Raw genomic sequence first — 24,774 nt, 5'->3', positions numbered from 1 at the left:
TATTAAACAATAACCAAACCAATGTTTTTATCAGCATTCACTCCTAAATTTGGCTCAAACCTATGCTTATTAACAAAAACTGTAACAGCTAAAGTCAGCATTAAAAATTCAAATTTAAATCTATTTTCAAAATCTGTGTTATAGATCTTACTGTCAACAATATACATGTTTCAATTTTTTTTTTTTTTTTTTGACCTTGTAATGTTTAAAATGTCAGGAACATCTAGTGAAATGACTTCTCTCAGGTCTCAGCAGGATCAGAAATGAACTTCCATTAAGGGGCAATATCTGCCATTTACATTACATTTGTGAGGTCAGTCACCTTACTGTTGTAAAAACCATATGTTGTCTTTCATGTCAAACACTTAAAATTACCCAATTACTTCAATCAACATTTTAAAATAATAGACTGTTTAAAATTGTATCTAAATTATACATGTAAAAACAGGAACCCAGGAACAGTATCATGACTAAATCGTTATTGTGGATCGTTGCTCTTTATGTTCATTATTAATATCGATATAGAAAACAATATTAAACATTTTGTTTCGTTTTGGGCACGTCAGATTCTGGCTTCATAGACTAACACGTCAGTCCATGACGTTAGTCAAGTCTAACACAAGTTATGCAAAAACTCCCGCTATAATCACTGAAGCTACGAAATTAATGTTTTATATACATCACTGTATCTGCACTGTTTTGTTCATGATGAGGGAATTCACAAGTCCCATTAACAGCTCCGGTGGTTTCAGCGCTGACGAATCGAAGCGCTTCTGATTGGCCAATGCATTCCTAAGTTCAACAGAAATGCGTTTGATTGGTTATCCAATGTAATTCCGCGAATTGACACTTTTCATTCATTTTCACATCTCACTTTATTGAAGAAAAGATCTGCCACTAATTCTGTTTTAATAGAGACTTTAACACAATTAAATAAATCACACTTGTACAGGCATGTGGGGTTAATATCATTTTTTTTATTTGTGCAAATGCCATGAAATCAATGATATTTTGTTGTAACTGATTTACAATTAGATTATACATACAATATATGAAGGGAGGGGGAATAATAATTCAAAAAAAGGAGACAAGATGCAAGAGAAGGCTTCTGACATTGTTTCGATTCACAGCCACAGCTACTCATTCATTAATAGAGTCTATACACATGTTCACCCATTCCACATATTAGTCAACACACTGTCCCACTCCACCAAAGTATCTGCCGTAAAAAGTAAAAGGGTGAGAAACGAGACTATTCATTAGTTACACAAATGTCTTTAATTCAGCCTGGCGCTTAAAATATTAACGCTGAAAAAACAAGGTAGAAGTGTAGGTCCTCTAAACAAAGACCGTAACAATGCATGGCTCAATAAAGCTCTGCCTTTTTTTTTTCTCCAGTTTGGCCAGCGGGGCAAGAAAGTGGTGTAGCAACACTAAAACGTTTTTTTTTCTCGCTCTCTTAAATATATAGCTTTATTCTTGCTCATTTGTATGGCAACAATAGTTATCAAGAGGGAATGGTAGTCTGAAGGAAGCGCAGAACAGGAGTGCAGTGCATACACTGTTCTCTAAGGACTGTTCTCACAAGGAAACGCCTCACAAAATGAGAAAGTGGAAGGAGGGAGAGAATAAGACAGGCAGAGGACGAAAAACAACAGATAGAAAGTATGAGCAGTAAGAGGAATGGGTAGAGAGGCAGGTGGGTTTGGCTTTGTTTTTCCCCTGGCTGGAATACCCTGGTGTGCACATGTGGGCATATACATATATCTCTCTATGCGTGTGTACACAAATATAAATGTAAATGCGTGAGGCTCCTACAGCACCAACCCCTCGTAAGCAGGTCCCTCAGACTCGGGCGACTCTCTCTGCAGACGCAGGTGCTCCAGTGTATTGTGGAAGTGTTTGTTAATCTGCTCCGTCTCCTCGCTGGCCTCCAGGTTCGGGAGATCCTCACGGATCTTCTGGATCAGCTGATTCAGCACTTGGACTGTCACCTGCAAAGAAAACATGCACAGGTTGAGCAAATCCAGGCTGATATGGATTTATGCAAATACAAGTAACAGAGAGGAAGTAATGTGGAAAAGGAGTTTTTCTTAGCAACAAAGTGTGAAATCTTAAATCCCTGTGATTAGATTATGTTTATATTGTGTAGAGACCCATAAAAAAATGGCAAGAAGTGTCTTGTCCTCATGGGCTGAAAGAAAAACCAATATACAACACAAACACTGTAGTCATATCCTTGAACAAATTAGTCTTATGAGCTGGTTCTATTTATATTGAATTACAAGTGTAGAGCGAGAGCAGTGAAGGGTGGTTTACAAACTAATGACTCTTAGGACTCAGTTCTTTAAAATGAAGGTAAGAGGAGTTACTGACTAAACTCACTAAACTGCAAGTTTAAATTGCATTATTTTCAATGATGTTAGTATCAAAATGATGATGACAATGTGTTGTTAAACGGATAGTTCACCAAAAATGAAAATTCTGTCATTAATTACTCACCCTCATGTTGTTCCAAACCTGTAAGATATTTTTTAAGAAATCTGAGAGCTAGCATAGAAGCAACTGAGAAGCCCCAAAAAGGTAGTAAGCACAGTGATAAAATAGTCCATATACCAGTGTTGCCAAGTCTGCGGGTTGAAACAACCCCAATAACGTGATATTTGTCAGGGGAACCCTGTCAAAAAAATGTGCATTTCACCCCGTGGAATGTGATTTTCAATAGGGGACCCCTTCAGCTAGTTTGGTGCTAGTTTTGAGTACTACTGGGAGGGTTTTGTTGTGAAAACCTGGCAACCCTGCATGTGACATCAGTGGTTCAGTGGCTTTTTGAAGCTTTGAGAAAACAAAAATAATGACTTTATTCAACAATTTATCCCGAATATCAGTATTCAGCACGTGTTCACAAGAGACTGACATAGAAGCGAAGAAATTGTTGAATAAAGTCATTATTTTTGTTTTCTTTGCACACACGGTTGAACGACTGATGTCATGTGGACAATTTTAATGATGTCCTTACTACCTCTCTGGTCGTATGGAAGCTCTTGGATATCAAAAATAATTTAATTTGCGTTCTTACGGTCTTGCGGGTTTGCAACGACATGAGGGCGAGTAATTAATGACAGAATTTTCACTATCCCTTTGCACTACCGTTTAAAGGTTAGTATCTGTAAGATCTATTTCAAATAAATGCTGTTCTTTTGAACTTTCTATTCATGAAAGAATCCTAAACAAAAATGTGTCATGGTTTCCACAAAAATATTAGGCAGCACAACTGTTTTCAACAATGACAATAAGAAGAAATGTGACAATAAGAAGAGATTGAACACCAATCAGCACATTGGAATGATTTATGTGACACTGAAGTTCGGCTTTGCCAATAGAGGAATAAATTAGGCTACATTCACACTGTCAGTTTTTGGGATTGATAACCATATTTACTTACAGATGTGAGTCTCAAAATGTCCCATTCACACAGCAGCTTACAGTAGCGTCTGGAATTCTGTCTGTATGAACGTGCAACGGGAGTCAAACCCATATTGCTTGCCAGTAACCATTGGAACAGTGACCAGAGTAATATCAAAGATGGTGACGTCCATAAAATTGAAAGTCTTATCACTTTCTGACACAAGAGTCCAATCGAGCCGTGAGTTCATTCATCAAACCGTCATTAACTGACAGCAGCTTTTATATTTAGGTGAAGAGCAGAGCTGAATGCAAAACTGATGGGAGCAACTCTGGATATAAAACTTTCAGATGACAGATAATTTCTCCATCACTACTAGTTAACGGAATCACACATGAAAGCACGCAACACACGGTAGACACACATTTGTATGGCAGAGCGGCTCCCTCTCGCACCGAATGACGTGACAGACAACTAGTTGTCCAGTCCTGTTCCGTTCACACAGCACGTGTGTTCCAAGAATGCGCTTGTGGGTCCTGAAAATTTACGGGTCTGAGTTTGCTTACAGAATGCAGCTGTCAAGCTAAATAGTAGGGGTGGGAATCTTCAGGCACTTCACGATCCGATCCAATTCCGAGAGTCACGATCCGATTCCAAACCCTCAGCCGGACTGAGTGGCAAAAGAGCCTTCAGCGTGAATGGATTTAATAGGAAAGATGCGAAAACGCGAGTAAAAAAAACGATAATCCGTTTAAACTAAAGGTTGCTGAACTTGATATAATGTTTCTAACAACTTAACAAATATCCAGTGGTCAATGGATATTGATGCAGCCAGGAATCGTGTTTTCTAACACTTATATGTGTCTGATTTTGACACCAAGAAAAATAAATAAAGCAAATTTGCCTGTGAACTCATTTTGTAAATACAAAATAGGTTGGTCTAAACCCTGGTGAGCACTTACATCAATGTTATATTATATCGTCCAGCTGAAAAACATATATAGTTTTTGTCACTGTTTATTTAAAAACATCCAGTTGTTCAGAATTTAAGATGGTAAATATTTAGTCGATTTGTTGTCAGTACAATATAATATAATACAATATATAGAATATGATTTTACTGCACAATTCAACATATTAACATGATATAATAACTGCAAATCTGTGTTTTGCTGCATGGAGACCATTTGTTTCTCTGAATTGCAGTGATTAATTTGCTTCTCTTTTCAGTAGCTTTCAGCAGTCTGTAAAAATATACCTCAGGTTTCTTGTCAAATCTCTTTGTACAGTCAATCGCAAAGTTCGTTCTGGTTTTAGAGGTGTTTTGTGTGTTCTGTATGGGGTTAGAATCGTTGCATAATTCCAAATAAATACATTATGATCCACAAATAAATGTAAAGCGATTGACAAAAACAAAGCATATTCACAAAATAAATAGAATGAGATCCACAAATAAATCTTAGAGTTCCACAAACATGAATTATATTCACAAGTAAAAAAATTAGAATTGCAAATAAAAAACATACTCACAAATATTTTTTTTTATTTTACAAACACAACTTTGCCCGGCATTTATATGTGAATCGCGTACTGTGCATTTGTAGATCGCTGCGCATATTTGTGGATTGTTTTCTGTGCATTTGTGGATCGCAGCGCATATTTGTGGATTGCTCTCTGTGCATTTGTAAATCGCTGCGCGTATTTGTGGATTTTGAAACATTTCAAGCGTCAAGACGCACACTGATCCACAAATGCATGGACTCCACCCACCTTCTACTTAAGCCAATCAGATACCGGCCACGTGGGGCTGACCAATCGTTGCATGTTCTCGCTCCAACCAATCACGTTTTGCCTTACAATCAGTGCAGGACCAGCCGTAATTCAGGACAATTAACCTCTTCAAAATGGACGACTAGGACAGTGGTGCTCATCACAGCATTATTGTAATAATATCTAAAATAAAACAAGTAATGTTATGTGTAATGTAATCAGTGTTTCATGTATCACTGAGTCGATGCGTGTTTTCACCGTGAGTGTGTTTAGCAAACTGATATTCTACGGTGACCGGGAGGGGAGGTCTTCGGTTCACTTAGTTTTGGCGTGGCCACGATATATAAACTCGTGAGAACGTGATAATATAACACAGCCACGAGATATTAATTTGTGGGAACGTCATATTATGTCGTGGCCACGAGATCGTTTTGTCGAGGTAACGATGTCGTGGTCTCCAGATGCTATGTTGAGGGAACGACATCCATTTCTCGTGGCCACGTCTTATTATGATGAGGGAACGGCATATTTTTCTCATGCATAAACAAACCTTCGTGACCATAGCAACCTGGGATTATCAGAGTTGTTTAAAACATTTTTACTAACATGAAACATTTAATTTAATATTTGTATATTCTTCTTCTTCTTCTTCTTCTTCTTCTTCTTCTTATTAATAATAAGAACGTTATGTAAGATCGAAATGAAGGGAAAATATAAAAATATAATAATAGGCTAATAATAATGATGTTGATGAAGATGATGGTGATAATAATGGCCTAATAATAATATACAAATATTTTGAAGACGATTGAGGGATGGGTAAAAATGTTTTCTTGTATGCCTATGTTATTTAGACTACTTTAGGTAACGTTTATTCATTATAAACTTAATATGAATGCTGTTTACATTGCGTGCAATATAATAATTTATATTATAAAACAATAAAATAAATTATGAAATAATCAATAATTAATATAATAATTTATTAATTCAAAATAAAATAATAATGAATCCATCTCTGATAATCCCGGGTTGCTATAGTCACGCAGGTTTGTTTATGCAATAAACTCGTGTCCACAAGAAAAATATGTCATTCCCTCAACATAAGAAGTCGTGGCATAAGTATGTCGTTACCTCGACAAAACGTTCTCGTGGCCACGATGTAATATCACGTTCCCACAAATTAATATCTCGTGGCTGTGTTATATTATCACGTTCTCACGAGTTTATATGTCGTGGCCACGCCAAAACTAAGTGAACCGAAGACCTCCCCTCCCGGTCACCGTAGAATATCAGTTTGCTAAACACACTCACGGTGAAAACACGCATCGACTCAGTGATACATGAAACACTGATTACATTACACATAACATTACTTGTTTTATTTTAGATATTATTACAATAATGCTGTGATGGGCACCACTGTCCTAGTCGTCCATTTTGAAGAGACTGGTTAATTGTCCTGAATTACGGCTGGTCCTGCACTGATTGTAAGGCAAAACGTGATTGGTTGGAGCGAGAACATGCAACGATTGGTCAGCCCCACGTGGCCGGTATCTGATTGGCTTAAGTAGAAGGTGGGTGGAGTCCATGCATTTGTGGATCAGTGTGCGTCTTGACGCTTGAAATGTTTCAAAATCCACAAATACGCGCAGCGATTTACAAATGCACAGAGAGCAATCCACAAATATGCGCTGCGATCCACAAATGCACAGAAAGCAATCCACAAATACGCGCAGCGATCTACAAATGCACAGTACGCGATTCACATATAAATGCCGGGCAAAGTTGTGTTTGTAAAATAAAAAAAATATTTGTGAGTATGTTTTTTATTTGCAATTCTAATTTTTTTACTTGTGAATATAATTCATGTTTGTGGAACTCTAAGATTTATTTGTAGATCTCATTCTATTTATTTTGTGAATATGCTTTGTTTTTGTCAATCGCTTTACATTTATTTGTGGATCATAATGTATTTATTTGGAATTATGCAACGATTCTAACCCCATAGTTCTGTCGCAGCACTCACGTTGAAAGCAATGCTGCCACTTAGTGGGTGGAGCCACACCCACTCCAGTTGACGGTGACGTCACATGCATACCCTCTATTCAATTACAATTTTCATTATCAACTCAATATCACTACGCATTACGTTCTCAGTTATTAATATTACTGCACATGGCTACATTATCATATACATTTTATTTTAAATCTGTTTTGTGCAAACTTTATTTTTTATTATATAAACAGGCTACTTTTTAAAACAAACACTTATTTAATATAAGTGTTCTTTAAGTATCCAAAAGTTTTCAGACAATAGTTATGGGTTTTTCTTTTTTACTCAGCATTATTGCCGTTTGATTATTACTGATCATAGACAGCAGCAGCTATAACAGACTGCATTCACACTAATGCACAGATCTATTTAGATATACAAGATGTTTTGTCCTGCTCTGAAATCATTACTGACTGTGTGAACATCAATTTCGTATAAAAGTATTCGAAAATGGAAGTGCATTTAACTGCAGCCACAATCGATCTTCAGGACAACAAACACAAAGCGCACATGAAAGTCCGTCAGTGCGCGAGTTTCGTGCATCTAATAGTACTTCATTCCAAACGCCATTATTGAAAGCACATCGAAAGTAAAACACGGCGGGTGTAAGCACACACTGTTAAGCAATGCGCACGTGTCTAGCGGCTTTCATACCGAACCCGGTGTTGTGCCCATTTTCGACCCCTGCCAAATTATTACCCCCTCTCGTTGAAATCGCTAACTGATTAGCCTTATCCTAACCCCACCCCTAATCCCAACCCCTCCCCGACACCTAACGCTAAACCTAGCAATACTAGGGGGTAGTAATCTGGCAGGGGTCAGAATTTGGCATAACACCTGAAAGCCCACTAGTAAACTCGTCGCCAGCCACTGGCGACATGCAGCGACAGGAATCGCGTCACCGCACGTCACTCCCGGATAATCGAAAATGGGCAAATAGGCGGGACATGGGTGGAGCTGGTTGCTGAAACCACGCCCGCCTAGCACGATGGTGGTGACAGCAGCGGCAATCCACCTGTCACTCAAGTGACCACGCCCTAAACTATGCAGAACTTTAAGGCTTAATATAATTGAAACAGATGAGTTCACCCCCCTCACAGTTTACATGAAGGGCACAATTAGCTATATAGACCAAAACCACTTTTTGTACCAGGCTGTAAACATATTTTTTTCTGCTGTAAAGTTGGCATTTTAACATGGGGAGTCTATGGGATTGACTCCCTTTTGCAGCCAGTCTCTAGCGGCCAGTCGATTAATTGCAGTTTTAGTCATTGCCATGTTGGTTTCAAGAGGGAGACCGGGAGGTTGCCGCTTGGCAATGACGCCCGCCACGTCTCTAGCGCGCACACCTGCCACATGCGGGGAAAAAACAAGCTCAGAATCGATTCAGAATCGTTGAAGATAGAATCGCAATGCATCGGAAAATCAATTTTTTTCTCCCACCCCTAGTAAATAACTACTGTGTGTGTGAACGTAACTGTATTAAGGACTCAAACACAGGACTGACAACCATTTTCTGCTGCTGTGTGAAGGTGGCCTTACATTTTAAAATACATTCAATTATTTTATATTGTAACAATATTTAACTTTTTTCAAAACCATAAAAAAATAACAGCCTCTAAACTCTCCTACAGAAAAGTAAACAAAATTCCAGAGGAAAAGAAGAAAAGTTGCAGAATAGACAGTTCTGTTGATTATAATAGATGTGCTTATCTTGTTTCTATAAATGTGAGCGATCTCACTTGCAGTGCAGACATGGTGCAAAAACTGTGCCTGGCACAAAAGCACTCACTGAAAGCAGTGAGAGCAATTTAACCAGAAACGAGGAGACGAGCATCTCAGGTAAATTCGCACACCCACACACTCACACTCAGAGACACCAGTGTCACATAAACACACAAAAATAAGTCTGGTGTCAAACTACGGATTTACGGCAAACATTTGATTTCTGTCAAATCAAACGTGTCGTATGTAATCAAAAACCAATGAACAACACTACAATCATTTAAACACCCCCAACGCTGCTCTCCATTATAGCACAACAATAACAGGAGAAACACCGACGGGTAACGTGTCAATGAAATGCAGCGTGGGGATTTGTTTTGGTTTTGAGTCTCCTATTTATTTCCACATTTAAAGAGGCCCTTGTCCTTGGATGAAGCTCAGGTGTCAAGAGCGACCCCAGTAATAAGTCGGAGGACTGATGGGCACACCTTGACGTTAACTGCGTGCGTGTTTGTTTGTGCTTCCTCTTAGTCCCGGCTGCCCTGTGGCCCCCGATGTGCTCCGGCAAGTCCTGACTCAATCTCCCCCAAATTGAACATGGATACAGATGCTTCCTCTCAGATAAGTGCAAGTTAGGTATAATCTAGCGCTGCTTGCGCCAGACAAAAATGTGGAGCACGGAGAGGGAAAGTGAGAATGAGTGAGAGACGACAGATCAGAGCGGAGGCACAGCAAAGACAACAGGTTAAAGGAAAGCGAGTAATAAGAGGTACAGGAAAGTGGAGAAGAAGAACGAGAGGTGAATGATCAAGAGTGAAAGGGCATCTTCGGTCATACCGCATCATTCTCTCGTTCGTAGAAGCAGATGTATCTGTTGAGGATCTCAATGAAGAGCTGAACTTGCAAGGACGGGTCCATGCACTGGTTAGCGATCTTCAGAGCCTTCTTCAAGCATTCCATCACCCTCCGCCCATCACAGATCTGACAACAGAGGAAAAAAAAAAAACTAACTGTGGTGAACAGCCTCAAATTCTTTCATTTTATCTTGGCAAAAGCCACTTAAGCCAGCTCCCTTTTTTCAGCATATGGAGTTATGAATCGGATTGGGAAGCTCTGTTGTTAGGGGCAACACATACCTCCCAAGAACATGCTGTGGAGCCGAGAGAAGGAGCACAGCATGATCTTATTTCTCCACATGCATTTATGAGTCACAACAACATTGTCTATTGATCCTTACTAAAGAAAATAAGCACAACTGCCACATCAGGTCCCCTCTATTTAACAACATTTCAAGGGGAGCTGATGTATTATTATTGATCTCTGCAAAGGGGAATGTCAGTTACAATGCACTACACACTCTATAGCAAAGGGATGACACATGCTGAATACATATACATTTGACAATCTGCTCATGTCATGCAGTCACAATACATTTCAGAGGTATCATACAAAAGATGCGTTTAATTTCAACAGTGAAACTGCATAAAAGTGCAGCAAAAATAGAAGTAAAGGTAACACTTTATTTTAAGGTGTCCATAATACAGAGTAATTACCTAATTAAGTACTTAAGTAGTCACCGTTGTACTTACATATAACAAAATGAACTTACCATGTAACTAAGTTATGGAACAGCCTGTAATTATGTAGATGTACTAGGCAGCTACTGTTACACATATGTAACAGACCGAGTCTGTTACACAGCTACTTGTACACTTAAGTACAATCTTGAGTAAGTATATATATCTTAAGTAATAATATGTATTTAAGCTGTGTACTGGGTTAAATCAAACGAAGGTGCAGCTGGATGAGGTGTACAGTATAGATACACATGAAGTACACTTAAGTACAATCTTGATACACTTTATTTTAAGTTGCTTATGTCTGTGTACTTACATTTTTAATTACGTTGTATAAAGTGTGCAACACATATGTAACAGTCTTTTGGTTACATATATAGCTGTGTAACAGACTCATGTAAGTACAACGGTTACTACTAAGTAATTAATTAGGTAATTACACTGTATTATGACACCTTAAAATAAAGTGTAGATAAAAGTAAATAGCGATGATAAAAAGTATTTTTTTATTCAGAGGTAGGAACGGAGTTTCATAGAGTCATGAGCAACTATCACAAAATAGTTGATCATATCACAAAAACTATCACAAAAAAATGGCAAGACAAACTCATAATTCTGAGAAATAAAGTCTGAACTGTAAAATATAAACTCACAGTTTTGAGATTTTTCTTAAAATTGCAAGTTTATTTATTTTTTACTCTTTTCCCAGAATTATGACATATAAACTCACAATTTTGAAGTATTTTTTTCACCCAAAATTGGACTTTCTGAGAATAAAAGTCAAAACTGTGAGAAAAAAAAATATCTGAATTGCAAGACACAAACTCGCAATTCTAGAAAAACTAATTGCAAGTTTATATCTTGAAATTCTAAGGCAAAAGTCAGAATTGTGAATTTATATTTAATGGATGCAATTCTGACTTCGTAACTCGCACACTACGTGTTCATATCACAATTCTGAGAAAATAAAAGTCAGAATTGTGAGACAAGAAGTCGAAATCTTTGATTTTCCAGCATCTTTTGCATATTTGAAACCTTTTCAACAATGACTATATAATTTTTAAATGCATCTTTTCACACTGACGACAACTGAGGGACTCATGCAACTATTATAGAAGGTTCAAACGCTCATTGATGCTAGAGAAGGAAAAACATTGCATTAAGAGCCTGGAGGTGAAAACGTTTTGAAGTTGAACATCAGGGTAAACTGAACTTATTTTGCCTTCTGGGAAACATGTATCTGCTGCAGCTTCAGAAGGGCATTACCAAATAGAAAAATATTTAAGGAAAATAAGAAAAATACACATCTTCATTCTGTTCAAAAGTTTACACCCCCAGCTCTTAAAGCATTGTTTTTCCTTCTGGAGCATCAGTGAGCGTTTGAACCTTCTGTAATAGTTGCATATGAGTCCCTCAGTTGTCCTCAGTGTGAAAAGATGAATCTCAAAATCATACAGTCATTGTTGGAATACACAAATACACAAAAATGCTGAAAAACTTGTAAACTTTTGAGCAGGGTCATTTTTATAAATTCAACTATTATTTTCTCTTATGAATTATATGTAAATGTCTTTTGTATGAGCATTTTGTATGATCTCTCTGATTTTGGAAAAATAATTAACATCTTGCAGATACTGCAAAGTGTTTGCAAACTTTTGACCACAACTATAGCATTAAAATTTTGTACACAAGCGCAAAAAAAAAAAAAAAAAAAAAAAGTTGTTAAAGAGGCTGTTTTATTTTGCTTAGATTGGGTCACACCCTCATGATCCTGGCCATGCTGATATATACGCAAGCCACAACATATCATCTGATATTTTTAATGTTTTAATTATCACACTGGAATCATAACTTCTTATTTTGACAGTGCTAAGAACTCTTAGCACAGAATTTTCCCTCTTTAAAAGTTTACTGACTTTGGTTAAAAATTCTGTCTAATAAGTAAAAGTAAAATAAACATTAATGCCACAAACTTGACAGAGTGATTGTATGGATGCAATATGTATGCAGTACATCTGTCTAAACAAAATGAGTATGCCTGAAAAAATAAAACGTCCAAACAAGCAATTGCTACTGGAGTGAAGAAACTGCGACAACCTGCAGCACTTTCAAAAAGAGGATAAATACTAAATATAAAGAAGAACACATGGCATTCACAGCCATAGCACTGCACTGCAAAATGGCACACTGGTGCAATGCAGAATCTGGCTGCGTATCAGCACAAATCAACACACAAAAAATCATTAGGACTGAATCCAAGAATGTCTATTATATCTAAAGGATGTGTGTGCAATTCATAACTCCATATGCAGAACCCCCTGCAGCTAATCTAGCAGTATGGGATAAATGAATAGCATGTAATGAGTTATAAGTGCTGTGGATATATGTTATTGACAGCTATACACAAATAACACCTACAACTTGAGAAACAGGAGTATCTAAACGCTACCAGTTTTAAAGGACCAATTTATTTCCTGTACTAAAGCATAAAATGACTGAATGCCTAGATAAAATACTGCCTTCTCCAAAAACTTTTGCAATGCTACAGCCATTATATTGTATGTAGGAAAATCCGTTCCAGAACAGTGTTTCTGTTTTTATTTTGGCCTGCATGATTCTGTCCACTGCCAATTATTCTATAGTTCGACACCCCGGGTTGCCAGTTGGCAGGCAGATGCTGCAGCCAAGGGGGCCAGCAAACGAACTGGATCAGAGATAGCAGATTTTACCCGACCTAACAATCCTCAATCTATCTAAAAAGCTCCATGACCTTGTTGGCTTGTTGCTTGCCACTGTCAATTGGGCTTGTTCTGGTTGCATGTCCTCAAACTGGCAAACTGGGTTGGATAATTATAGTTAACATTCACAGAGTTTGGCTGTTGACACGAGCAACAACCTTCTAGAACTGAACGGACAACCTTCATTTTCAGGAGTTACACCTACATTTTGGAGGGTGACCTTAAAAAACGGAGCAGTGTGAACGGAGCCAGGGAAACACTCAAAAATTCACACTTATACAGGAGAGGTCAAGACGCACAAGCAAACATTCTGAACAAACTGTGTACAGCCTACACAAAATGCTGAAATGTTAAAATGAATCACCAAGTTTGACTGAAATCACTGGCAGATTCATTTACCGTTGTGAGTAATTTAACCTTAATTTTCACCTCAATACAAATGACTCATGAAAACATCTTCCACCTACAGCGTCTTGACAATAAAAAAAACTCTAGAAAAGCTTTATGATTCCGAAATGACAGCAAATACACGAATATCCAAATCCACTGACACTCTCAATTTTATATTTAAAATAGCACCTTTCACCGCTAAAACGCCCACAATACCTTCACACAGAAAGTCACCTGAAGATTGAAAATGACACCCATTAGGAAAATTTATGACATTCCGATTATTCTGACCCAAATCTAACAGGTTATAAAAGAACATAAACATGTAATAATTGAAAAAAAAAAAAAGCACATGAGCATTGTGCGCCAATTCACAGTGAGGTCATAACTTTGTTCAAGACTATTCAATGAGACTTATATAACCTGCAATCCAATTACAACTTAAGGTCAGTCTAATTCACAGTCACAAAGGAACAGCTAATTTTAGAAATGTTCCTTTAAACCGTATAAAACATATACCAACCTCTTCTCCACCTTTGTCAGTGTTGCGTCCTGACCAGAAAAGATGGGCACAAATGCTGACTGCACGGCATTGGTCGGGTTTCTTCAGCAGTTTGGAGGCAGCCAGGGCACATTGGGTACGCAGGGGTTCGTGGTTCTCTTCGCTGAAGCACCGTGTACGCTCAAATGTGCCAATGATCAGCGTAATGGCGGCCAGCTGAGCCTTGGAGTCGCTGATCTCATCTTCATACAGGGAGAACGCCTTGAGACATACACATGCAAAAATTAAAAGGCATGAAACAAGGCGCTGTGAGAATAAGTGAATGCAAAACAATATTTCGCTGATCTAGTCTTGCTCTCAGGCTATTACTGTATCATTTTGAATAGTAATGAACATGGGACAAGGATAAAGAATCCAAACACGTTACTCATCTTCATAGTGACCTATCAGGCATTTAATTAAAATGCTTCTCTACCTGAGACATGAACTCGTAGGCAACAGTTTCATGGTTCTCAAAACCGATCTCTCCAGCCGCCAGAGCCCCTTGGAGGAAAAGCCTCAGGGGTAACTCCGCCAGCTCTGCTTTGATCAGAGCACTGATGGTCTGATGAGCGAATGAGAAAATCTTCTGACATTTCTTTTCCCATTTGTCATCCTGTGAAAAAGAAAGATTGACATAAGTATGAAAAAAACATCTTCTATTCTAAACTGTAATTCTAATGCGAGTGCATTTCATAAGTGTGAAAAAATAACAGATGAGGCTTCTGCAACCGCACTTCCATGAGAAAGGAAAGGTGTACTTTCATTACTCACTGTGGATGCCAAATGCAAAACCTTAAAAGGGTTTTCAAAGAATTCTAAGAATGAGTGCTTGTCACTGTTTCCATAAATTGCAGTCAATTAATTCATAGTTAATTTATTGATTACAACTTTTTATAGTTTATGTATGCAACCTCTCAGCTAACAAACAGCTTTGGACTTGACAAAAGTGCTGTTAATTTTTAGTGTACATGTTAGTTTGACATAATAATTGCAATAATTACTGAATTTATAATTGTTACTAAATTTTCATGACATTAAAAGGGTTATGAACTGAGAAACCAAATTCCTTTGATCTTTTTCGACATATGTGACCCTGGACCACAAAACCAGTCATAACTAGCACGGGTATATTTTTAGTAATAGCCAAAAATACACTGTATGGGTATTATCGATTTTTCTTTTATGCCAAAAATCATTAGGATATTAAGATCATGTTTCATGAAGATATTTTGTAAATTTCCTACCGTAATATCTCAAAACTTAATTTTTGAGACAACTTTAAAGGTGATTTTGTCAATTACTTTTTTGCACCCTCAGATTCCAGATATTCTAATAGCTGTACCTCAGCCAAATATTGTCCTATCCTAATGATGATGATGATGCATGAATCTCAATGTAATAAACTGACTCTTATGACTGGTTTTGTGGTCCTGGATCACATATAAGAAGTCATTGTACTATAAAAACATCCTGTAAGTTTCACAACTTAAAACTTGCTTGTTAGTCTAAAACCAGCAAATTTCAAAGGCAGTCTGCCAAAAGGACAGGTTGTGAAATTTGCCATTTTATAATGTAACAGTGTGGCTAAACACCGCCTCCACAGAAGAAGATAAATGCCAGGAGAAGATCAATGTTTAGCCCTGCCCACCAATTCACGGGAGAGGCAAACACAGGTCTACGCAGAAACTAAACAATGAAATTGGCTTTTCAGAAAGATTGAAACTAAAAAAAAACAATACTGTGTTGACTATATTGGATCTGACAGTAACGGTGCATCACACAAATGTAAGTAACTGTTTTTATTACGTGGGCACTACTGCTTTGTCAGTTGTCACAGATTGTTTAATAGTATTGATTGATTTGAGCATTTATGTGTTTTTAACCTAAAGCACAGCAGCTTCCATCTATGAAGGATGTAGGCTGTCAAACATAGACAAGTGTTAGCAAACCATAGCAGTGAACGTTTACTTCTACAATCTGAATCTATTCAAACAGAGCGTTCCAATGAAAGGGGTCAAAGCAAGACAGAAAATCGCCCATTACTTCTAAATTATGTTTTTGAAAAATATTGCTAATATCATATGTGGACCTCAGAGACCAGTAAAAAAAAACAAAACAAAACAAAGGCAGTTCATGACTCTTTTAATAATAGTTATTTCTAGGGCTTCCCCCTAATAGTCAACTAACTGTTAGCTGATGAGAAAAGGCTTGGTCCACCAAAGTTTTATTAGTCGCAGAAAAAAAAAAGAAGTAAAAATCCACAGGAAGTGGCGAAGTCAACACAGTCCGTGATGGACAGATCGTAATACAGTACATCGTGCAGGACATCCAAACTCTCACCTATCATTCCCCAACTTCAAATATCGCTTATCATCTGAAATATGTAAGTAGTACCAATTTTACATGGCCGCTCAACCTAGAAAAATGTGCGCTTTTCAAATGTCTGTACGGAGTGTGGAAGCTGAATAGTAGCGCGCTCACTGTATGACTGATGGAGGCACCGGTGCGGTCACTTGCACTTAAAATACTCTGTCATTTTGGCCACAAATAAAAGTAATACATCTTTCGAATCTATAAAGACTCTACCTTAATTTGTGTGCACTCACAATAGCAACAAAACAACGCGCTTTTGCAAAATAATGAAAGCAAACAGGATGCGCTTTCTGCCATCTCGTTCTCTGTGAACTTGAGTGAAAAACTTTAAAACTCTGTGTATACCCTATTTGCCTTACAGACATGAAAAATATATCTATAGAGAGTGAAATATCTACTTTCAAATGAACTAATTCAAATGGACAACAAATATTCTCAGATTATGTAAGCCGTGTGAAACATGCACACAGGCGGATACACCACTGAGAGGATGACGAGTCAGTTTTGCCGACTTCAAGTCAGAAACAAAGAAAACACTAGTTTATCAATAAATTATTATAATGTTAATCATTATAATGTTAGCCTTTACTGTTTTTCTCTGATGCATAATCAGATCATAATCATTACTTCTGCTGTTGTGCTGTGGCAAACTTTATGTGCGCACTTCAGCGCATTTAAAGGCTTATTATTATGACTTAAATGGTTTATCAATAAGCGTGCAATTAGTCGCCTAATTGCTTAAAATGAATGACTACTAGTCGACCAGAAAAATCTTTAGTCAAGGGCAGCCCTAGTTATTTCATTCTATTGAGTCATACTATATTTCTTCTGTTCAATGAAGTAATAAAACTTCTGTAAACCTCTTGTCGTGATTATTATTGTTCTCACACAGTACAAATGCATTTTTTTGCATTACATAATACATATATTTTTATATTTTATTAAAAGGATCTTCTGAGCATCAAAAGTTTGAAAACCCTGTCTCTTCTGGGGCGCTATTGCAAACGCATGTGTCCGCCAACGGTGTTTCAAACCATTCCTTTATGATGGTCCATTTTAGTTAGCATGCTGATTCTAAAGGCTGCTACTTAGACAGATGACAGTGTTTTGTTTCAGGTGATGACATGGCAGAGTAGGATGTTGTGTGGTTGAATGTGGGACATACTGAGGAGGAGTTCTCTTTGTAACGGAAGGCCAGTTGATAAGCAGCGAACACCAGCGGGGGAAGAGTGTGTCGAATCCTCTGGTTCCCTCCAGCGCCAAAGTGTTTCCTGGCAGTGTTTAAAATCTGTGGGAGGCATGAAAGAAGGAGTAGATAAATCGATTTGAATAATTCATTAAGCAGCATGATGACCTCATCAACTGATTGAATGCGGAATAAAACAACTTTCACTGGGAGCTAATTAGACCAGTTCTGGCTGATGTCAAACAATCATGACATTGTCAGTCATTTGCTTATGATGTTCCATCAAGGGGATTATTTCTCCTTAGGATCCAGCGCTCGTGAAATGATCAAAGAAACACGCTGTACTTTCCCCACAAATAAGGAGCACTTAACAGCAGTGCATTTTTATAGACTTCTTTGAGTGGAGGCTAACAATGCATTGCTCTGTCATATGATGAAAGGAGACGGTAAGAGAGGAAAGACCGTGTACCAGATACTGCTGGTCAGGGTCGTCTGAATGCAGCAGATGAATAAAGCGGCCCACTAGGCTCTGTTCCTCTGCAAAGTCCTCCGGGTCAGGATCCTCAGCAGGCTGGTCTGGCTGGTCCTGGATCAGCGTAGACACCAGGTTCAGGATCGCATCAACCTGCAAGGAAAGAGCCATGAGAAGATGCCTAGAATGCTGGGTGCAAATAGTTAAGACACAGTAGAAGGCTACTTGGCAGCCCTAAAAATACACCAAAAGTGACTTTAAAAAAATTTGTGGAGAGATCTGAATATATGTGAAAGTAGATGCATTACAGTTTTTAAAATACTTCATTCTACCTATAAATAAGCTACTGACCTTGTAAAGTGCAAACACTTAGTGCACTTTAAAAGTTTGATTTCAGTCAGACTAAAGCAATAATGTGTCTTTTTAAAATGTCATGTAAACACTTTACTCCAACTGCAATAATAAACTTCGACTTTTTTTTAAACAGACCTGGATAATTCAATTGTAGATTGGCTTCATCCAGTCCTTATTTTTGCTATTTTGTGCTCTACAGTAAACAAATTTAAATGGCTTCAAATGGTTGCTCGCTGCTGTTATGTACTCAATGCTCTCTTTCAACTGCTCATAAAATGAGTGGGTGAAAGAAAGGATGCTGCTTTTCTGGTACAGTCCACAGAAAAGGCCAGATGAGCTTTAACATTCTCCAACACAGGAATATCAATATATTCCTCCCTTGGTGCGATGGCTAGACCCGTCTGAGTCACAGCTGACCTTTCCCACAGGAGTCACAAATTTTAGGGAGAATTAACAATGCACTTTTAAAAACAAGTAGAGAAAACCCCTGGGGTTGTGTGAAACGCCATTTAAAGCCAAAAGCAATCAAAAACCTCTGCAGCGCTCTAAACCCATGGCACTTGGCATAAAAAGAAAGGAGGAAACCGACAGTAGGCCACCTGAACCTGTCAGTCACTTGCTATTTTAGAAGCAAATGTTGGTTACATATTCATATATTCAAAATGGAAATACAATGGCTTTAGAAAGCTTGTGAAGCCCTACGAATTTTCTGCATTTCTGCTTAAACTTGACTAACATTACAACTTGAACCAAAATGACCCAAGAGCAAATATTCTTGTATGTGAAAAATATTTGAAATATATCAGTATGTGAAGCATCATCAGTTCAATTAAAGATGTAATTGACCTAAAGCATTTAAATAAATGAGATGATAAAATACAGATCTACCCAGCAAAAACCACTCCAAAAGCAAAATGTATAATACTTAGGGCCCAATGATTTTCGCGATGTGGAAAACATGGAGTTTACAGTTAACAGAATTTACAGTTTAACACGGAATGTAATGGAATTTGTCAAAGTTTGGATGAATTAATCAAAAGTAGGTCATTACACTTAAATCAAATTGTGATATGTTAATGAATGGCACAGACGTGCTGTTTTGTTTACTACGCGTACTGAAGCGTGCATGACACTTGCGGTGATATTAGCGCCTGCCGTCTCACTAAATGAGGACATAAATACATGAACAACATCTCCAGAGCATTTTACAGTTTAATTTGAGTAAAACTATAGTTATATCATATACACACAGAAATTATTTACGGCAACCCGTCAAAATAAAAGTTTGGTTTAACAAGAAGATATTGCGGCAGAAATACATTATTGTTTAGCAAAATCAACATACATGCTACTACTACTAAAATTATTAAAACCTTATTTTTAAGGAATAATCATATATTTCAATTAAATGTTTTAATTGTAATAGTAAATCACCTTTATTTGCCAAAAATAAAATTTAATTTTCATTAATTAAAAGATAAATGAAATGAATGCTTTATGCCACACAGTATAGAATTTCTGAGAAAAATAAACATTTCACAAGGCTATTGGAAGAATAAATTAAACTTGTTTTTATGCATTCAAATAATTAGACATGCTAGAACACAGAATTTGGTGACAATAATTTCACACATAATTTCAAAGGGCCCTAAACATGTAATTTTGTTAAACTTATAATAAACTGATGTTAAATTGTTTAAGTTTTATGATTTTAATTAGTTAGACATGCTTTTTGATTAATAAAGTTTAATTTAACCATTAAAAAGGAGTCCAGAAAAATGTAAACATAAAGCAGAATCCAGGAAAATTAAAACCGAATTTGGAAAAAAATAAAATGGAATTTGGGAAGAAATAAAATGGATTTCACAGGCCATAAATACTCCAGGAAGTTGCTTTGGTAAGGCTACATTGAACAAGAACTGGGCACTCTGCAGCAAACCAAGGTGTGCTGCTGCCTGCCTAATATTTTCCAAAGACTACATGGATGAGACAGAGGCTACTGGAGGAATGTGTTACAGACAGCAGAGATTATTATTTAGCAATAACTAAACAGTGTTAACTCAATATAAATGTGGTAAAAGGATCTGAAGAGAGCAGACTTAGATGAGAATCTCAATGAACACTACTATTCAAACGTTTGGGGTCAGCAAGATTAGTTTCCAAAGAATTAATACTTTTTACTTAGCAAAGATGCATTAAATTGATCAAAAGTGACTGTCATGACATCTTAGAAAAGATTTCTAGTTCAAATAAATGTTGTTCCTTTGAAATTTCTATTTATCAAAGAATCCTGAAACACATGCATCACGGTTTCCACAACAACATAAGCAGCACACTTGTTTTCAACATTGATAATATTAAGAAATGTTACTTGAGCACAGAATCAGTATATTAGAGTGATTTCTGAAGCATCATGTTACACTGAAGACTGGAGTAACATTTGCTGAAAATTCACTTTGCTTACAGGAATGTTACATTTAAAAACAGTTGTTTTAATCTGTAACAATATTTCACAAAATTACTGTTTTAAAAAAATTTTATAGACCCCAAACCTTTGTATGGTAATGAAAGTCAAAGTAATTTACTGTACAAAGAGATATATTTGAAATTTCATTTGAAACATGCAAAAACTTCACCAGTCTGACCATTTAGTACTGTATGTGATACAAACCTGATCTTGGGCCACTATGGTGGTGTTGTAGTCCAGAATGTTGCTCAGCACGTAGCAGCTCATGCTTTTGCGTGACTCATAATCAAAGTACTCAAAGAGTGGTGGAAAATGCTTGAGCTGGAGCACCGTAAGGATGTTATTGTACGTGTCCACGGGGATCTTTAGCAGCCTGGTCAGCTCCTTAGACACCGCGCTGCTGGTGGCAATGCTGCACAAAAAGACATAGAAGAAACCAAAAAGTCACAAACAGAAGCTGGTACACTGATGTTGCAATAAGTGACCATACTACTGTGGTCCCATGCATTTAAAAAAAACAGCTGGTTCAGATACACTACCAGTCAAAAGTTTTTAAACAGTAAGATTTTTAATGTTTTTTCAAAGATCTCTCACCAAGCCCACATTTATTTGATCCATAATACAGTAAAAGCAGTAATATTGTGAAATACTTTTACTATCTAAAATAACTGCTTTCTATTTGAATATATTTATTCCTGTGATCAAAGCTACTTTTCAGCATCACTCCAGTCTTCAGTGTCACATGATTCTTCAGAAATCATTCTAATATGCTGATTGAGTACTTTTTTCAGGATTCTTTGATAAATAAAGAGATCCAAAGAAAATCCATCTGAAATAAAAGGCTTTTGTAACATTACACACTATACCATTCAAAGCTTGGAGTCAGTATAATTGTTTTTTTTGTTTTTTTTTTGGTGATAATTCAGTGATAATAAAATGATGATAAGGACATTTGTGTTACAAAAGATTTCTATTTCAGATAAATGCTGTTTTTCTGAACTTTCTATTCATCAAAGAAACCTGAAAAAAAATTCTACTCAGCTGTTTTCAACAATGTTTTACTGCGCAGCAAATCAGAATATTAGAATGATTTCTGAAGGATCAAGTGACACTGAAGACTGGAGTAATTATGCTAAAAATTCAGCTTTGAAATCACAGAATAAATTACACTATAAAATATATTTAAATAGAAAACAGTTATTTTAAATAGTACAAATATTTCAAATTTGGACTGTTTTTGCTGTACTTTGGATCAAATAAATGCAGGCTTGGTGAGCAGAAGAGACTTCTTTAAAAAACATAAAAATCTTACTGTTCAAAAACTTTTGACAGGTAGTGCAGCTATGTGCTAAAAATACACCAAAATGTTGGAAAACACAAAGCACTTCATCCATTGTGAGCATTTACGAAACTTCCAAATGTCTTAAATAGGAAGATTTGAGGTATGACACCAAAAATCATTACCACAACATAACACAGACGTGTGCTGAAGTGGCAGCTAGTGACAAATATCAGCCCTTAGCATGATTGGCCTGTGCTGTGATCAGTCACTCACTGTGATTGCAAACAGTGAGTCATCATGTCTATGTGGCATCCCATCCGCCCTCAAAATTGCTAGGTGTCTGGTAAGATTTTGGACGTCAGCAAAGAAACAATCACATTTATTTTTAACACATGAGAAAAAGATGAAAATGCAAACAAAGACAGCACAGGAAGGACATTTTATAGGAACATTAAATGTAGTATCTGCTTACTCTTCTTTGATCAAGACGCCTTACTCAAGTGTTCATGATATTATAGAAAAAAAAAACTGAAGTGCTTACTTTAATAATGTGCGTTATTATATTCTATTAATATTCCTTTGGTTTGAGGAACCCTAAAATTAAACTGCAATTATTTCTGCCTGAAACACAATACACAGGCCCTTTTCAAACTGTTATGTCAAAAGTTTCAGCCTTAGGTGTGCTGTTTTGGGGTTTTGTAAGCTTTACAACTTTGAAAGACAATCAGAAACAAATGTTGAAATCTCCCACTGACTTGCCCCCTGTCAACACTGAGACGTGGGCACACCGCAAAAGCTTGAGTGTGTCTATAGTGCAAACGTCAACGCTGTACGTCATCTCAGAAAGATCACTAACACAGACCAGCAAGGTTAAAGGAAGAGTTAACCCAAAAATGAAAATTCTGTCATTAATTACTCATTCTCATGTCAAGAGCTTTTTGATCCTGCTTAGACATCAATCAACACGGTAGTAATCAACACTGAATATTCCAAGCTTCGGAGAGTGGGGGCTAAACATATTCTTCTCTCTAATAAAGGCAGGAATCTCTGTGTCTGTCTGTCTGTTTGCATTTTTATTATGGCGAGAACAGTACATCCAATCGACTTCATGTGTAGCAGGTATGTTGCTGCGAACCCAAGGGAGTGCAGTATCGCATTTTGGTGCAATATGCACACACGATACGTTCAGAATTAATAAACTACAAAACAGCGTGAGCCGGAAGCTGCGCGCCTCACGTGGACAGGGCTTATATGCTCCGAGAACAGACACCGCACTAGTGATACAAAACACACAGGTCTGTTAAGAGCAATACTTTTAATAAGGTAGCCTAACATTTTTCTAACAAACAAATCACTCCCAAATCAGAAATTAGCAGCACAGTAATTACTGACACCGTAAAGGGTAGGCTATATAATAAAAGAAGAATTTAATAAATAAAAAACAGCATCGCGGATTTTAATGAACTAACAGTTTAAATAAAATTAAATGAATTCCCTTATATTAGAGCTGCACAATTAATTGAATTTCTAATCGTGATTACAATTACAGATGCCACAATTCTGTAATCGTTCAAAGGCGCAATTACAAAAAGAAAAAAATCCCTTCATTATTCTGCTTGCTTAAGATTGTTTGTGTATATGTGTGTGAGAGTGCGTGTGTTTTTCCTACAGGTTATGTTATTGTTTTTTTTGTTTCATTGTTTTCAATTATTTACTTTTTTTAATATTTAAAGATGAAACTATATAAAAATGTGGCATGCATTTGCTTCAAAGCTATTCAATATATCATTCAATGTAAATTGTGATAATCGTAATTAATAATCGCAATTACAATTTCAAGAAAATAATCAACAATTATGATTTTTGTCATAATCGTGCAGCCCTCCCTTATACAGAATAAAACAAGCTGTAATATGCTAAATAGCTGTAATATGCTAAATAAAGTTAGGCTGGCTAACTTTAAGTTAAACTTTCAAATAAATCACAATCTACAAGCTAGTGAAGGTACCTACTTAGTCTACCTACACTCGTTTCATGTTGTGTGCGAGGAACATAAGTTTGTCCACATTTTCAAGTAAAAGGAAACTTTGGGTTTTATTTACGACATAGCCAGCTTTTGAGAAAATGCGCTCTGAATGCAAATGAGGTGTTTGGCTGCTCACTCAGCTTAAAGTGCTCCCACACAGCTGAGGTCTTCAGCATTTTTGTCTTCTCTTCCAGATGAACTGAATCATGATGTTCATGATTCATAGCTTCATATTACAGTTGAACCACTGATGTCACATGGACTATTTTAATGATGTCCTTACTACCTTTCTGGGCCTTGAACGTGGTAGTTGTGTTGCTGTTTGTGCAGGTTCAGAAAGCTCCATTTTTGATTTCATCAAAAAGATCATAATTTGTGTTTTGATGATGAATAAATGTCAAGTATTTT

General features: G+C 36.9%; 1 protein-coding gene across 1 annotated transcript in view; it reads right to left on the bottom strand.

Annotated features, from left to right (window-relative positions):
- Positions 1-947: 947 nt before the first annotated feature.
- vps35 (VPS35 retromer complex component) overlaps positions 948-24,774 on the bottom strand; it is a 40,402-nt gene continuing 16,575 nt past the window's right edge. Inside the window, exons 12-18 of the mRNA XM_051113677.1 lie at positions 21,263-21,470; positions 18,235-18,390; positions 17,745-17,867; positions 14,640-14,819; positions 14,186-14,425; positions 9,795-9,938; positions 948-1,994 (exon numbers count right to left, since the gene is read on the bottom strand). Coding sequence (XP_050969634.1) covers positions 1,815-1,994; positions 9,795-9,938; positions 14,186-14,425; positions 14,640-14,819; positions 17,745-17,867; positions 18,235-18,390; positions 21,263-21,470 — 1,231 coding nt within the window. The 3' untranslated portion in view covers positions 948-1,814. The remainder of the gene's footprint in view (positions 1,995-9,794; positions 9,939-14,185; positions 14,426-14,639; positions 14,820-17,744; positions 17,868-18,234; positions 18,391-21,262; positions 21,471-24,774) is intronic.

This window comes from Labeo rohita, chromosome 7 (genome assembly GCF_022985175.1).
Source record: "Labeo rohita strain BAU-BD-2019 chromosome 7, IGBB_LRoh.1.0, whole genome shotgun sequence".
Taxonomy (NCBI): domain Eukaryota; kingdom Metazoa; phylum Chordata; class Actinopteri; order Cypriniformes; family Cyprinidae; genus Labeo; species Labeo rohita.
Note: the sequence above shows the minus strand (reverse complement) of the source record. Positions and strands in the feature narration are given on the sequence as shown.